General features: G+C 39.3%; 1 protein-coding gene across 1 annotated transcript; it reads left to right on the top strand.

Annotated features, from left to right (window-relative positions):
• The first annotated feature begins 711 nt into the window (after window positions 1-711).
• Window positions 712-4,610, top strand: AVPR1A (arginine vasopressin receptor 1A). Its single transcript, XM_008578823.1, has 2 exons — window positions 712-1,745; window positions 4,044-4,610. The coding sequence occupies exons 1-2, from the start codon at window positions 767-769 to the stop codon at window positions 4,322-4,324; spliced, it is 1,260 nt and encodes a 419-aa protein (XP_008577045.1). The 5' UTR covers window positions 712-766; the 3' UTR covers window positions 4,325-4,610.
• Window positions 4,611-18,192: the final 13,582 nt, after the last annotated feature.

Raw genomic sequence — 18,192 nt, forward strand, 5'->3', positions numbered from 1 at the left:
GGGCTGAGGATGAGCGGGGCGGGGAGAGATTGAAATCAGCCAGACCGGCTGCCCGGGGACGAGCTCGCGGGGAGCAGAGAAGGCCCGGGGGGAAGAAGTGGCTCCAGCGTCAAGTTCAGGTGCAGGAGCGCGCGCAGGTGCGTGGATCCGAGATTTCTAGGCACTGCGTTGACCGCGCCTGCTGAAGCCAAATGCCGGGTTGGGTGGCTAGTGAGGGAGGCTTGAGGAAACGGCATGAGCCCAGGAAGGGCACGACACGTCCGGTTCTCCTAGTTTTGGGAAGAGAAGAGCGGGAAAGCGCTACGATCCCGCTTCTTATGCCGAGGAATCGGTGAGTGTCCCAGCCCCACCCCTACAGCAGTGATGCAAAGAGAACAAATCACCGACGTAGGGAGACCGCGGGACAAAACTGCCTCCCGGGAGAAGGAGGAGGGAGTAGGCACCGAGCAGTCTCCAGCCGCTAGGAGACTTGTGGGAACAAACCTCGCAGAAATCATTGAGTTCGGAGTCCCAGTGCTTTCAGAACACGGGGCGCACCTACCCAGCTTCGCTGTGGTTGACAAGGGGCAGAGCAGAAAGAGGGCCCGCCGCACTGGACTGAGACGCCTCCGTGGCGGGGGGGACGCTGCGCAGGGGGACGCCCGCAGGAGGGACTGCGGGACCCAGCGAGCGGACAGCGCGGGAAGGAAAGCGCGCTCGGGCCCTGGAGCCCAAGTCCTGGGAGGCAGGAAGCCCGGGCTTCCGAAGAGCGCCGAGGAGGCGCTGCATGGGCAGCATGCGTTTCTCCGGAGGCTCTGACGCGGGGTCCGCGGACAACTCCAGCTCCTGGTGGCCCCTGGCCACCAGCGCTGCCAATGCCAGCCAGGAGGCCGAAACGCCTGGGGAAGGCGGCAGCCCTCAGGGGGACTTGCGCGACGAGAAGCTGGCCAAGTTGGAGATCGCCGTGCTGGCAGTGACTTTCGTGGTGGCGGTGCTGGGCAACAGCAGCGTGCTGCTGGCGCTGCACCGCACGCCGCGCAAGACGTCCCGCATGCACCTCTTCATCCGGCACCTCAGCCTGGCCGACCTGGCCGTCGCCTTCCTGCAGGTGCTGCCGCAGCTGTGCTGGGACATCACCTTCCGCTTCCGCGGCCCCGACTGGCTGTGCCGCGTGGTGAAGCACCTGCAAGTGTTCGTCATGTTCGCGGCGGCCTACATGTTGGTGGTCATGACCGCCGACCGCTACATCGCCGTGTGCCACCCGCTCAAGACTCTGCAGCAGCCGGCGCGCCGCTCGCGCCTCATGATCGCCGCCGCCTGGGTGCTAAGCTTCCTGCTGAGCACGCCGCAGTACTTCGTTTTCTCCATGATCGAGGTGAGCAATGTCACCAAAGCCCGCGACTGCTGGGCCACTTTTATCGAACCCTGGGGTTCCCGTGCCTATGTGACCTGGATGACAGGCGGCATCTTCGTGGCGCCCGTGGTCATCCTGGGCACCTGCTACGGCTTCATTTGCTGCCATATCTGGCGCAACGTCCGCGGAAAGACCACATCGAGACAGAGCGAGGGCGCAGAAGGCGCGGGTGGCACCTTCCAGAAAGGGCTCCTGCTCACGCCCTGTGTCAGCAGCGTGAAGACCATTTCCCGCGCCAAGATCCGCACGGTGAAGATGACTTTCGTGATCGTGACGGTTTACATCGTCTGCTGGGCGCCTTTCTTCATCATTCAGATGTGGTCTGTCTGGGATGAGAAGTTCCCCTGGATCGGTAGGTGCTGGGACGATGGAGGAAAGTGCAGGATGGGAACGTGTGTGTGTGTGTGTGTGTGTGTGTGTGTGTGTGTGTGTGTGTGTGTGTGTGTGCGCGCAGAATTTCTTTTTATAGTATCCTCTAGAGCAATTCTTAAACTTCTGCACGTAGGAGACTCACACCTTGGGAGAAAACTGTCAAAAATGCAAATTCCTAGGATCCCCATCCTAGACATTCTAATTAAGTATTTTTGGAATGTGGCCCAGGACTCAGCCTTTGTAGCGTGCAATGATCCTAACACCACAAATTCAAAAACTGTGCCCTAGAGACCTAGAATCAGCTATGCAACTACAAAAGAATAATGGCTTTTTCCCAAATCACAACCGCTTTATTAAATGCTATCAAGTCTATCGGATTCAGGGAAATATTTTTACTGTCACAACTGCTTTTTGTTGAACGGTGAAAAATATCACAATTAATATAAAATATTTGTAGAAATGCCTCAGGACAAGGATATAAATGAGCATATTTTTTCTAAAGAAAGTAATAGGAAGATTCTCACGAAGTCAAGGATTCTAATTTGGCATTTAGTCAATGTTCCCTTTCTCATTATAATCTGTTTATTTTTTTCTAACAATAATTAACACTTTTTTCTGGTATTTTAAAGGACCATCATTGATAAACTAAAATTTTTAGGCTAATTCATTCGTCTTTCAGCATTAATTTGAACACCCAGCATACACCACTCCACACAACTCATGCTGTAGTTGACTGATGGAGTTCTCTATCCCTACTAGCCTGTTACATCTTAATTCCTCCACAAACTAGGAAAACTGACTTCATGGGGATGTGCAAAAAAAAAGCATTATTTAATTTTGCATCTTGGAAAATATTTTCTTTAAGTAAGGAAAAAACCTTTTTCAAACCAAATATATTACAAGAATGTTTTTGGTAACAACTGCAGCCAGGAAATACCTATCTGGAAGGAGCTGTCTCCTTTTGTTTTTTGGGATTGGAATAGGGGAGTGTATGTAATATACTTTGGAAGTTACATTTGCAAATAAAACATTTGAGTGTAAATTTAATATAAGCAAAGAAATATTCTTGCAGGTTATATTATCAGTAATAAAAAATATGAGGGTACTTCCAAAAGTTCATGGGAAAAATAGAATTAAAAGATAATATGAATATTTCCATGAGCCTTTGTACAACATAAACATTTTACTTTTGGTTTATGGTTTCCTGTCTTGCTTGATCTTAGAAGCCTCTTAATATTGCCAATCAAATTAAAAATTCAGTCTAATCACTGCTTTATCAGGATTTAAGCACAATCACTAAAAACTTCACTTGTGCATAGACATGTTGGTTATTTCCATTCTTTGTGAATATAGTCTTAGCCATGGGTCCTGATCGCTTTTAATACAAGCATCTTTGTACAAAGTAAGATTAAATAATTTATTTTTTCTAATATACCAAGATTGAGAAGATCCAAGTTATATTCAGTAATCGAGGGAAGGTTAGTGCTTGTTGATTATTATTTTTAGAAAAGGCATTGATAATTATCACTGCAGTAGTTCCACTCTAAAAGTGTATATTTATTTAATTTACCATTGCTGATTAAGATAAAATATTCAAGAATCCTGTTGTAATTTTCTAATTCAGGTGTTCTTAATATAATTTAATTGATTGATCGACAATCAAAGATGGTTTTCTTTTAAAATCAAACCAAATTTCTAATTAATCAAAGAAAAACAATTCAAACTTGCATTCTTCAGGGACCTATTTCAACTATCCTCTTCTGTACAGTTTTCACATTACAAGAATATGTTTAATATTTAGAACTTTAAAACTACTAACCATGGTCCATAATGCCAAGCTTTTGCCTGAGTTATTAGAATGAATACAATTTGGTATATGTGGTTACAGACCCTTGAAATATTGAAATTGCAACCATTCTGTAAGTTCTGTGTTCATTAGCACATGTTGTTGCTAGTATAAAGAATATAGAGATTTTTCTAATGAATTATTTAATAGTCTTCACTTCTTGAAATCTGCACTCATTCTATTTAAATATTTTAATAGTAGTTTAAAAATATTTGAATTAATTTTATGGCATCTTGCTTATGAAAATATTTTACAACCAAGCAATTTCTAAACACCATCCATTTCTCTGATTGATAAACAAGGTAGTTCATTTTCTATAACAACCCATAACTTCTTTCCCCTTTAATTAGTCAATAGAAAAATGAGTTTATCCAATACTCAGTTACTCACACTTGGATATTAAAATAATCTTCCGTTATATTTTTCATGCAGATTCGGAAAACCCTGCCATCACCCTCACTGCATTATTGGGTTTCCTGAATAGTTGCTGCAATCCCTGGATATATATGTTTTTTAGTGGCCATCTCCTGCAAGACTGTGTTCAAAGCTTCCTGTGCTGCCAAAACATGAAGCAACAATTCACCAAAGATGACAGTATGAGCAGAAGACAGACTTCCTACTCTAACAACCGAAGCCCAACAAACAGTACAGTTACATGGAAGGACTCGCCTAAATCTTCCAAGTCCGTCAAATTCATTCCTGTTTCAACCTGAGTCCTGCCGTTCATGCAGCCTGACTCTTGTAACTGACTTTTTGGCCCATCAGCTAAATCCAGCAAGAAATCACGAGAACAAATGAACTTATATACGATAAGCATAAATCAACTCATTGGGTACAAGACAGTGTTTCTAGTTGCATTTTCATATTGCTGTGGCCAAAAACTATGAATTATTTTATATGGAATGTTAATGAAAACACAGTATATATATGCAGTCCCAATTCCCAGAAATATAATAGAAGTTACATATTTAAAGGAAAAATCATAAACACCCTGGTTTTGTATTTTGTTGTTGGTTTTTTGTTTTTGTTTTTGTTTTAATTTCTGACATAAGTAAGGCTTGATTGGTTTAAAAGTCATATAACTAGGGGCACTAATTTCTGAACAAAGTGTGCTCATCAGCCTCAGTATTTAGATGATACTTCAGAGAAATTTTGTTTCCATCCCGTAAAATCGATTTACACATCAGAAAACACAGACACAAATGGTGACCTGGAGATGGGAGGGAGTCTTGGAGAAGCGCAAGCACCTGGGGCATAGTGAGCAGGAGGTGGTCAGTTCAGAGTCAAAAGGGGAAAGTTATGTTAGAAGCTATAAATCACCCTGAATTTCAAAATGGTAACTTTAGAACTGGCAGTGCCCTTCTTTAGGTTTCTCACATTTTATTGGCTGTGAACAACATGATTACTAGGGTGGGTGCTGGAGGTTAGAGAACATGTTGACTAGCCCAAAATATCTTTTTCCTTCCCCTGAAAGGTTTTCAAGTCACATTTGTATGAGAAATGCCAAATTGTATCAAAAGAGTAGGAAAGGGTTGCCTATGGTACTCTATAGTTTTTCTGCTGAACATTGTAAACATTTTGACCAGTGTTACAAGACATCCTGTGCTATGCTGGATATTAACATGATCATTACCTTCATGTTTGAGGAATCTGGATTCATAGATAAGTCTCCTAAGGGGTGACTCAGGATATGAAATGCTCCCCCACCCACCCATGTTTGATTAAAAACGGCTTGGTCTTTCCTTCCAAACTCCCATCCATCTAACAGTTTTATGGCCGGATTGGGGGGGTGGGGGGGTGCAGATGGAAAGAGAACTGCTCTGTGCCTAGTCTGGATAACTTCATTATTAAATACATGACTTTAGGCAAGTTACCTAAAAACACGTAAAGCCTCATTTCCTTGGCTGTACAATGGAGTTGATAACACTTACCTCACAGGGTTGTTGTGAAAACTAAAATCAAATTTGTGAAAAGAGCTTCATAAACTGTAAAGTGCTATACATATGCTAGCAGTTGCTTTTATTATAGTCTTGGGATCTTTGCACAGCTTTTTTTCTTATTTATTTTTCATTAACCGGAATTAATTGGTTTTACAGCTGGAATATAAAATCCTAAAATTTAAAAATAGATCTGCTGATTCACTGCAAAGCATTGCCAGCGACCACTAAGCCTGACTTCTACTGCCCGACTAAAGTTTTCCAGTTCAAAGATAGAACTTGCTTTCTTTTGAATGCAGGTAAATCAGAGCCAGTCACAAGCATCAATTTCTTTCATTTCTAAACAAAGATAAATTACAACACTACTTGGCTGTTATTACATTTTTCATTAATGGAACTCAGTGACTTTTTTCTAGCTATTTTGTCTGGCTCCTTCTCTTTCTTAGAGATCATACAATGATTTCAGGGTACATCATAAATATTTTTGCATCCCTTAGAGGAAGTAATAGTTGCTTTTAATGGTGTTATTGGATTTCTATTTTAACTTTTTAGATAAGAGAATGAGGACGGGATGGCACTGCAAGAACCTGGAACCATTAACTCCACTCCTCTTCATTCCTTTCCAAATTCTCAGCCCTTAGACTCCCTGGATTAATATGCCTAAAATTTTTTTCTAAATGTTCTGTGGATATTAGGCCCTTAGGTTTTAGAATTCTTCTTTCTAAAAATAAATTTGTCTTTTAAGGGGCATTGCCCAATATAAGCCATCTTCTAAATTAATCACTTATTCATTATTTGAATTAGAACAGAATCTCAGTAACCCTGCCCTCTGTAAGACTGTCAACCCATTTGACAACTTCTCTTTAATAGTTAAAAAACTAAAGCCTTTTGGATCGGAACAAAAATGAGCCCACTTTTTTTCTAAATACATTTCCAAAGTAACAACCTCATGGTTCTATACAGATTCTGTTTCACAATGTTGATGTGTACTCCCAAGTAAAGCAATTCAAGCTGAATCTTATTTCTTGGAACATGTCTCAAATAAGGTGTGCATCAATATAACCAGCTGTGTTTTCTCCTTTTAAAGGCATCAGGAGATGAGACAATAGGAAATGGACTTGGAGATCTGAGGTGATCTGGGTGCTACTTCTGCACTAGGCAAATATGTAGTCTTAATTTCTTGTACTGTAGATTGAGAAACTTAATTTATCTAGCTCCTAAACTTTCTTAATGTTATGTACCCTGAAATGGCATTTATATATCCCAAAACAATATTCCATATTAGAAGAGTCCTTCCTGTCTATATCAGAAAAAGAAACTAGGTGGTAAGGAGGAAGAGTGTGCTGAGCAAGAAGGATTTCCTTTTCTCGACCGAAAAGGACACTTGAGATATTTTGTCAAATGAAGCTTTATAGTCAAGAATAAATGTGTTGCATAAACTTATTTTGCTTTGCAGGGTTATCTGTGGCAAGATCTTGCAAGTACACAATGTTAATGTATCTGTGGATATTAGGAACATAACTGATAAAAAAAAATTGCCAGTAAGAAGAAACTAGTCTGTTGGGCATTCAATAAATACTAATTGATAATAAAAAAGAAACATTTTAAAGTACATATTAAGTGCTTAATGGGTTAGTTTGGGGGCATGTATTTTTAAAGTGTAAAACTACTCAGCTTCTTATTTTGAAATTTCATTTGGAACATAACTGTGAAGTATATTCGTGAAATTTTCAGGTCAAATGTATACCTGTCCTATACACAGAATTTTCATTATCATCAAAGAAAATGCCATGATTGAGGGAAGGAGGTGGTTTTAGAGAAAGAACAAATCAAATAGTCTTAAATAACAGGCAGTACCCTGCAAAACTTATTAGAGTTTCTAGAATGGACAACTATTGATGAATAAGAAACACAACATTCATCTGTTATTACACAAGTAAAGTAATCCAATTAGGTTAAAGTCTTATGTTTGGGGGCTCTAAAGCCTATATTTTTGAAAATTATTGGACACTTGGGACTTTAAATTATGGCCTTAGAGTTTGACTGTAACTAAAGCATAATTAGATGCAATCGAAGGAGAAACTAAGCCTAATCCTTCGCTCCAAATATCAGACTTTAGGCTCCTATAAGCCCACTTATATTGGGGCCTTACAGATTTTCATACTAGAGGCAAGAGCCCTATTTAGAGGAAGCCATTGAGGATTCCAGCTCTGGAAGTGCAGAAGCAGCCACTGTATCCCTACCCTCCCCCCCTACATTGCCCTTTTAGTACCACCAGTGCCATTGCCAACACTTGGAATCATGAGTAACACAGGACAATGAAAGTTAGAGAATGATTCTTGATTAGAATTTGACCTCAGCTGGGCCGGCCCGGTGGCGCACTGCTACAGTGTGCCGCTTGGGAGCGCGGCGGCGCTCCCACTGAGGGTTTGGATCCCACATACAGACCGGTTCCCGCTCACTGGCTGAGCGAGGTGCGGGCGCAACACCAAGGGTTGCGATCCCGTTGCCGATCCCGGTCCGGTATGGGCGCAACACTGAGGGTTGCGATCCGTTGCCGGTCACGAAAAAAGACAAAAAGGAAAAAAAAAAAAAAAGAATTTGACCTCAGCTAATTTAAGCTAAAACAATTTAAGTACTATTTAGAAGAAAGGTTATTTCTTCTGAGTCCCCAAGACAGTTTAAATGGATTGAATCACACGAATTTTGTGATTCCATCTCACATATAGTCATTTTAAGAATATTGTTCTAACACAATTTTTAGTTACACTAAATATCACAAATAAAAATATATATGTAACCTATAGTATATTAACATCAAAACACATATTATTATGGTTAAAATTAAATACCATTGTTTGTTTCTTTTTAAAATTATATGTGTGTGTGTATACACACATCTTTTACATTGATTTATGTTCTAAATAAAAACTAAGTATTATAGAGTGAATTAAATATTTTTGTGTTCCGGGGTCAAATAAACAAATTAAGGAAAGGAAATCTAAGAATAAATTTGAAAGTAATGTTAGAATAATTATTATTAATATAAAATAGTTAACATTTTCATACATGAAGGTAGTTGTCATTGTATCACAGGATCTCTCACTTAAATATGTTCTACGAATTGGTAAAGGGACATGAAAATCAACTACATTGTGTATTGATAAGTTAAAATAAAAAATAAATAAAAAATATATATTCTATAATGCTTTAACCCATTACTGTAACAAATTTACTAAGAATTAATATTGTTTAGTATTCTATTTTTGGAACTGTTTTTCAAATGTTCTATATGCCCTAGCTTATTGTGCTGTGTAGAAAAATTGCAGTGTGTTTTTCCTGGGTCAATTGTATGATTCAGGTTTTGAATGGATATTGAAATGTCTTGTGATTGTATCTAATATTTTGTCCTTTACAAAAAAAAAAAAGGCTTGCAATGTTATATAAAATAACTGGTATATTTACTCCTGAATTTTACTGTATGGTGACTTATTTCTATAAATAAAAATAAATTTTGGATTTGTTTGAAATAATTCTTTTACAACCTAGTTTAACAATGAAATATCGAATTAGTAATGCTGACTTTGAAAAAATAATGACCTGTTTTACATTTGGTAGCTACTGATAGGTTTATATTTGAGCACAAAAATATTCATGTTTATGCTACTCGACTATAGCAAGAGTGCATAAAACTTTGTAACTGCCTTTTCAATAAATTACAATTGAGAAAACAAATAAATTTTGTTATAGTCTGTATTAAGAAAACAAAAATAATTGGAGTTAGCTAAGGTTATGTTTGTCATCCAGCCCTAAAAATGTCATCTATGTTCATTTATTTCTAGAAGCTGGTAAGACTGACTTCTGGGGCCTAAAGATCAAGAATATTCCCATTTAATAGTCTTTAAAATTAGAATTCTTTTCCCTGTGGGCTAAAAAGTTCAAATTGTTTTAACTTTCAACTTATGTTGTCTAAAATTTCTTTTTCTTTTACAAGTTGAATCCTAATAGCATACACTAAAAGACTTATTTGGGGTTTGCCTTAAACTGTAGAAACAGTGAATGTCCCAGAATGAAAGAAAGGGAATTTGAAGTCTCTATTTTAAAATACCACTGTTATTTTAAGACTTTTAAATGCCTAAGAATAAACAGGATTTCTACCAAAGCATATTTTTACAAAGTCCTGTGAATCAGGTAAAACTAAAGTAATAGTTGTGTTAGTCGGGGTTCTCCAGAAAGACAGAATCAATAGGGTATGTCATAAACATATGAAGGGGATTTATTAGAGGAATTAGCTCACGCAGTTATGAAGAAAAGTCCCACGATAGGCCATCTGTAAACTGGATGCAGGTGCATGGCTCAGTCGAAGTCCGAAGGCCTCAAAACCAGGGAAGCCGATGGTGTCCTGGGTGTTAAGTCCTGGAACCCAAAAGCTGGAGTCTCGAGCTCTGATGTCCACGGACAGGAGAGAAGAGTGTATCCCAGCCCCAGTGGATCGAGAGAGAGCTTCACCTCTTTCCTCTGTCTTTTGTTCTTTCTAGGCCCCCAGCAGATTGGATGGTTCCCACCCACATTCAGGGCAGGTCTTTCCCACCCAGTCCACTCAGGCTCTCATACCAATCTCTGCTGGAAACACCATCACAGGCACACCTAAAAAGACAGGTTTACCAGGTTTCTTGGCATTTCTTAATCTAATCAAGTTGCCACCTAGAGTTAACCTTCACAGTAGTTGTCTTGTATTTTAGAAGAGACTCATAAAGAAACTTGTAAGCAAACATTTTCAGCTCCAGTCATATAAAAGATGTTCAATTAATGTAATTAACGTAGATTTGATAGATAGTGATCCATATGTGGTATTACAAAATGGTGAATGTTAAAAAGTAAGAAGCTTTAATTACAGGAAAGAGCATTGTATAGTAAAAGAAAGTAGCACGGGAGAGAATCAAGAGCCCCAGTTTTTCCACCATCTATAGATGAATGATCTTAGGAATACCACTTTAATGCATCTGAGGGACTAAGAAATATCCTGGTTGAAAAATAAAATGGATTTACAGATTCTAGCCCAAACTTGAAATAATCCTAATAGAATGGCTTCATTCACCACCACAGTAATGGGCACTTGTGCCTAAGCACAACCCAGTGGGACTTCAGCAGAACTTACGTCAAAGTGTATTTTTAATCACCACCTTCCCCCATCCAAAAAAAAATTCTAGCTGCCATGGTTCACCACAGCATTCATATTTTGACCACAGCCCCACCCCATAAGCTTGGGTTACCTAAGTATCTACTGCCTGGATGGATACCCCAGAGCTTTCACTCTCTGGCTCACTTTCTCCTTTAATATCCAAATAAAGTAGTTGTAGCCTCATATCATGCATTGTGCAAAGTCTGTGTCTGTCCTTAGATCTAAAAGGAATCCTGAGGATTACGAATTCCTTCTTTCTGTTGAACTCTGAATCCCCATCTCATTAGCTGACTTCTCATGACTACTTTTTCTGGACTAGTTCCCTGCCCACCTTTCTCCCAAAGACTCTGCAAGCACTTGGCTGCCCTGTATAATGGGGCTCCCCTGAAGGTTAGGAGGTCATGTGGGAGCTTAGATTATGCCTCTGAAGAGACAGTGATTCATATTCACTATCCTAAAAGTCCATGAACATCCTTTCTTTCTTTTTTTTTTTTTTAAAGATGACCGGTAAGGGGATCTTAACCCTTGGCTTGGTGTCAGCACCACACTCAGCCAGTGAGCAAACCAGCCATTCCTATGTAGGATCCGAACCCATGGCCTTGGCGTTATCAGCACCACACTCTCCCGAGTGAGCCACAGGCTGGCCCTATGAACATCCCTTCTAAGGGGAATTAGTCTCTGACAATCCTTCCTTTTAGGACCTTGATGGCTGCCATCTCTGTACCAACGTCCAAAACTGTTGGTTTCTCAACTGCCAGAAATGAACATTTCTTCTACGTTATTATGTAGAACTATTTAGCTTTTCATTGACTGAAACATTATCACTTAGACTATGCCTTTCAAAACAGTCTTTAAGGTGTTTTTCCCAAGCAAAAGAACAATTCTCATCTCAGAAGAAATCTCTTTTTCCTAAATCAAAGAGTTAAACCTGCATTGCGCTTTTAAAATAACCTCTTTTTAACAAAAAAAATTTTATACTAGTTGTGAAACACATATAAGAGTACTTAAATAATCCCAATTTCACCCTGCCCTTTTTTGGTATCTATGTAAATCTTGTGCACAACTGATATTTCTCTGTGTTGGATTACCCTAGAAGGTAATGTGTTATATTTTAATCTTTTAAAAAATCCTGGGCCGGCCCGATGGCGCACTGCTACAGTGCGCCGCTTGGGAGCGCGGCGGCGCTCCCACCAAGGGTTCGGATCCCACATACAGACCGGCCGGCCGCTCACTGGCTGAGTGAGGTGCGGGCGCAACACTGAGGGTTGCGATCCGTTGCCGGTCACGAAAAAAGACAAAAAGGAAAAAAAAATCCACTGTGTCTTTAATGCCCTGGCTCACATTTTTGTTCCAGCTGACCTAATTATCATTTCATTGTATTGCAGTACTGTGTAAGATGGACTCAACAATAACCCTAAGATATGTTCAAACAAATCAAAACATAAAAGAACAAATCCTGCCACAGCTAGCCTTTCACCTGGGCCAGAAGCTAGCCAGAGGCATTTATACCCCTCTCCTTTTTCTGTTCCTTATACCATCTTTAAAGCATCCTTAGGGCCACCTCTTCAGCCTGGATGTGGGCAAGAAACAGAGCACACCTGGTCCTAGGCAGGAGCCAATGGCAGCATCCCCCGCCAGGAAACAGGCAAGGAGCACACCGAAAACACCACTTCCTCATGCGTGGGCCACCACAGCCACAGCTGCTGCAAAAGCAGCTCGATGCAACACCAGGAGCCATACCAGACACCCAACTGCAGTGACACCAGCAGAGACTGGAAAAAGAGGACATCTCTCTCCTCAAAGCCCATTCCACTGTAACAGAAGAAGCAACTGCTCTACCATGCCCCTGCTTAATTTCTGATTTTAAGAATTTCTGTTTTCTCTTTTTTTTCTTCATCAGTCTAAAGGCTTGCAAATTTTGTTGATCTTTTTAAAGAATCAAAAAAAAAGAAGACTATTAAGCAGTCTACAAAGCACCACTGATGTAGACATTTTAATCAAATATTAACTATACCTGATTCTTTTAGGGTATAATAATTTTTTATATATATTGTGTAACTTGTTAAATATGTAACTATCATTCATTTTCTTTGACAGACTTGGTTATGGGAGATTGAAATCAAGCTCAAAACTCATTTCCCAAAACAAAACAAAGCCAACTAAACTGAAGTGTGAGGAACAACGTGTGCACAAAGACCTTCTGTGTCTTGAAGTTGGAGCAGCGGCAGGGAGGCCACCTCATTCCTCAGCATCCTCTGACACCATCTGTCACCCCTCTTGCTCACTCCCTCACCACCTCACCACACTGGCTTCTTTTGAGCTTCGATTTTCTGAAACAAGCAGAGTCCACAGGGCTTTAGCATTGGTGATTTGCTGGCAATAACCACGCTTACACAGCTAACTTTGTGGCTTCAGAACCTTGTCTTCCTTGAGGTCTCTGTTCAAATGTCACCCTGTCTACTGGTCTTGCCTGGACTCCCATAAAAATAGCATTCCTATAAATATGTACAATTATTGTGTCAATTTTTAAAAAAGCACTCCACCCAAAAAAATTACATTGTATTCATACAATGAAATCCTAACTGTGATACCGTGAAAATATCTATTCCGTCTTCATCACCATCATCTGACATACAACTCCTGAAATCCTTAGAGTCACCACAATGATAAGAGCTGTTTGGTAAAGGGCCATGAAAAAAGGATTACATTGTATAATGTTGAATGTACTAATTATCCTAATTTGAGAATCACACATTGCACACAGGTACTGATATTCAACTCTGTACCCCACAGAAATGTACAATTAACTATGTTACAATAAAAAAAGGAAAAAGAAAAAATAAATTAAAAAGTAAAGCATCCTTCATTTACCAGGCTCCATTTTTCAGCTGTGGCTCAACTTTTAGGCAATAGCACTAAGTTGTTTATAGGACAGGGCTCTTCCACAACCTGAATTTGAGTAATGCTTCTTGTTCCTTGGGCCCTGTAAATTGTCAGTGAGAAATCCAGGGACCAATCCACATCCCAGAACGTTAAGAAATGGTTACTCTTAAGGAGCTCTTGAAAGGAAAAAAACAGGCTATAAACAATGAGAGCCTTTAGAAAATCCGAAGAATCCAGTGTACTCAGAGATAACGAAGATCTTGGATAAGATTCAATTTTTCAAAAGAATCAGAACATAAAATATGAACATTTCAGGGGATATTTCAACTGATAATTATTCTTCAACTGCTTCTAATAGCGTTTGCAGAAAACCATCTACTACCTCCTCCAAATAATCAACCCCACCCCTGACCCAAAACAATGCAGATAAATGATTAAACTGCATGGGATGGAAACAGGAATTCTCACAACAAGGGTAGAGGAGAAAAACATGCCATTTGGAAGTTCTTGTAAATATGCATGAATGTCTTTTTTCCCCCTATTTTTACTTTAAGTTACAATTTATCTGGTGACGAATTCTGGAGGAACTTCGATAAGATGGTTATAATTTAGACGACTATGAAAATCACCCTTCAGGGATTTTTTTTAAAAAAGACTTACCTACCTAAGCAAAACTGGTAATTTCCTTAAGCAAATACATAAACTGTTCAATAAAGAAAAAAACTTTAAGGGAAATCTTTAATATTAGTATATAGTCAATTACATACATAGTGTGGGAATAAATGTTTTAAGTAGGTAAAGAAAGTATCATTTTGGGGTCAAACATGGGCTAAGAAAGTCAGAGTTCATTTGTTCCAAAACCATTCACTATCTTTTCTGTTTCTATTATGGTGATGTGAGTCTGTGCTTTTCAAGGTTTTCATGTTTCAACTGACATTCCAGAAGATAAAGAACATCAGGATCTTTGGAAAACAAAATACTAATATGATTCATATCTCCATTAGGATGAGGAGCTACTAAAATTAGCCTTTACCATTTCGAATCTTTTTGATTGACAATTTTTTTTTTCTGTAGAAAACAGAGTTGTGTGGCCAGCTTGGTAATTCTATTGGCAAATGAGAGATGAAGGGACACCTATCATTAAGTTTATAAATTTTAATGGTTTTTTCTGAATATTTTAGGCTTAATTAGGTGTTATTTTCCTCTCTTATTCAAATGCAGAAAATGTATCTGAACATTTGAGGAAGAGGGGAGAAATGATTTCACATTAGCTATAATTTCTTTAACCTTGAAAAGGGTCCCTATTTCTAGCCATCTTGTGCATGGCTTTTCTGTTTGCCTGTCCGGTTTTGAGTTGAATTGGGGGCAGGGGGCAGGAGCTAAGTACATGTCTCTAAATTAGAATATTTAGTTTCCCAGTCTGAACATTTCTTTCTCCTTCCTAGTAACTGGCTTCAGACATTGATAAGTCACCACCTTATGCTGGCCCATCCAGCCATGTAATGCAGTCCTCTTCCTATGCTCATTAGCTTCTGCCACTCAGCCTGGCTCCTGCCACTTCACACCTGGAGATCAATTTCTTCCAACTGGCCTTTTAACACTTGCTTACACAGCTCTGATCACCAGTCTCCATACCCTGGTTCTTTGAGCAGTGTTTCTCAAACTTTAATATGCAATTAACCTGAAGATCTTGTTCAAATGTAGATTCTGATTCAGTGGTTTCTGATTCAGTAGGACAGATTATGAGATTCTGAATTTCCAAAAGTCTTTCCAGTGATGGCGAGGCTGCTGGTCTGTGTGCCACACGTTGAGTAGAAAGGCCTTAGAGGGTCTTGAGGCTTTTTTATATATTCTGACAAAAAATATCACCTAACTATTTTCAAGGTTTCATCCCAGATCAGTCCAATGTCCGAAATATGTAGCCTCTGAAATGGCAAGAAAAATAAAAATTGTTCAATCTGGTCACTTCCTAGAAAATGGTCTTTGAGGTTTCTTACTCTGCTTCTTGTACCAAGATGTTTGTGATTTCCATCTGTAGTTACCTGATCCCAGCCCTGGAAATCAGAAAAAGAGAATGGACCTGAGAACTCAAAGCCTAAAGTAAAAGTAACTTCAGTAAAAAGAGCCAATGTTTCTGATAAAGCAAGGAGAACACTGCTCTCCAGTACAGAAGATTCTTCTTACCTAACTGCCCTACGATCACAATCTATGTCATACTTGCCAATTCCCCAGTCCCCTTATTTCTAAGAGAAACACTCAAGTGTTCCCCACAGGCAAGATGATTAAACCATACTCCCATAGCATCTGGATATAGTCTTCTCAGGTAGCATAATTAATCCACAGAAAATGTTCTATTCTGATAACTGAACATCTTCATCTTTACTATATATATATTTGTCCATTTTAATTTTTTTCCCATTTTAACAACACAATGCATGCGTATAATTTAAAATTCAGATGGCATTAAGTTGATTTTTTAAACATTCAGTTTCCCAGAAGTAATTATCTCCATATTACTAAATAATAAAAATATTCTTAACTTTTGGTTTTATTTAAGTCATTATTTATTGACTTCCTGTTATGATAAGAGAGATTTGGCATGCTTCCCTTCCCTTCATCTTTCCTCATCTACCTTCCCAAAATAGTTATAACAATATTTTAGTTAATTTAATAATCAGTGTTACTATTTCTTGTTCTGAAATCTACTTTGTGTGATGTTTATATAGTCACTCCCTGTCTTTTAATAGTGTTCCCATCATATATCTTTTTTCTTCTTTTTAACTTATTTTTGCTTTTATAACTCATTTGTACCTTTAAATCTAAAGTGTGCTTCTTGTATACAGCTTACTATTGGGCCTTGCCTTTTTGTCCAGTGTGATAATCTCTGCCTTTTGATTGGAGGGTACTATTCATTTACATTTAATGTAACTATTAATATTCTGGGGCAGGAGTGATGTCAGAAAGATGGAAGATTAGGAATTTTCAGTGCTTGTCTTTTCTCAGAAACATCAATTTGAACAAAAAACCATGCACAAAAATTCTTCACAAGAGCTAAGGAAACCAGGTGAAAGAGTATAATACCTGGGTGTAGCACAGAAATAAGACACATTAGAAAGGTTAGAAAGGAAAGTTTCACATTATCTGAGTCACCTCTCCTACAAACCCAGGTGGCACAATGTGAAGAGAAATATCCTTTGCATGGGGAAAGGAGAGGGAAGTGAGCACTGGACTTGTACTCAGATCTCAACAGCAGACCTATCCTGGTAAAAACCTAGACCTGAGCAAGCCTCCATGGCTCCAGCATCCAGAACAACCCCACAGACTCAGTTTCCAGCCCTTTTCCAGCACTAGGTTAGCTCCCATTGACCCAGCCTTCAGGACAGCCCCCATGAACCCAGGCTGGCCCATCTAGATATAGCCTCCAGGCCTGCCGTCATGCACCCAAATACCAGGCCCACCACAACAGACCCAATTAGCAGGCCCACTGAAGTGGGTCATGCTCCAAGCCCCACTCCATGGGCCCAAGCAGTAGGTTCACCCAACTGCCAACCCAGGCACCAGGCTGGCCTGCCTAATGACTCTAGCATCAGATGGCAAGCCCAGCCACAGATTACATCAAATGGCTTTCTCAGAATCTCTATACAGGCTGATGCATGAAGGCCTTTCCCAAGCAAAGCCACTCTGCAAAGATTAGAATAAGTTTCAGCTTCTTCAAACGTACAGGCACCAATGCATGACCATACATGTCATGAACAATAAGGAAAATGTGACATCATCAAAGTAACAAAATTAAGCAACAGCAACTGACCATAAAGAAATGTAGATTTACAAACTGCTTGACAAGGAATACAAAATAATTATTTTAAAGAAGTTCAGTAAGCTACAAGAGAAAACAGGTGGACAAACGAATTTTAAAAATCAGATAAACAATACATGAACAAAATGAGAAATTCAAAAAGAGAAAGAAACCATGAAAAAGAAACAAAGAGAAATTCTGGAGCTAAAGAACAATGAGCTGAAAAATTCCATTAAGAGCTTCAATAGCAGTCCTGATAAAATGAAAGAAATAATCAATGAGGCTGAAGATGTCATTTGAAATCAGCCATTCACAAGAAAGAAAATGGGGAAAGGAGATTAAACAAAAGTGAAGAGAATCTATGAGAATTATGGAACACTATCAAGTGAACCAGTATATGTATCATGAGTGCCCCAGAAACAGCAGAGAAGGAGGTAGAAGAAAGCTTATTTAAAGAAATAATGACAGTAAACTTCACAAATCTGTGAAAAGATATAAATATTCAGGTATAGGAAGCTCAAAGGGCTCCAGTAAGGATTACTACAAACAAGACTACCTCAAGACACATAATCAAACTATCAAAAATTAAAGACAGAGAAAATCCCAAAAGCAGGAAGAGAAAAGAAACACATCACATACAAAACAGTTCCAATACAGCTAGCATCAGATTTCTCAGCAGAAACTTTATAGTCCAGGAGACAGTGGGATGATAATAAGTAACACGAATGAAAACATATGAAAGTATAACTCTCACTGGTAAAAGTAAATATAGAATCAAATTCA

This window comes from Galeopterus variegatus, unplaced genomic scaffold (assembly GCF_000696425.1).
Source record: "Galeopterus variegatus unplaced genomic scaffold, G_variegatus-3.0.2 Scaffold1766, whole genome shotgun sequence".
Classification (NCBI taxonomy): domain Eukaryota; kingdom Metazoa; phylum Chordata; class Mammalia; order Dermoptera; family Cynocephalidae; genus Galeopterus; species Galeopterus variegatus.

What these genes read in the sequence shown, in the direction of transcription:
- AVPR1A (XM_008578823.1), top strand. Translation starts at nt 767, where the DNA reads ATGGGCAGCATGCGTTTCTCCGGAGGCTCTGACGCGGGGTCCGCGGAC. An exon ending in TGAGAAGTTCCCCTGGATCG is followed by an intron (nt 1,746 to 4,043) that starts GTAGGTGCTGGG and finishes TTTTTCATGCAG; the next exon opens with ATTCGGAAAACCCTGCCATC.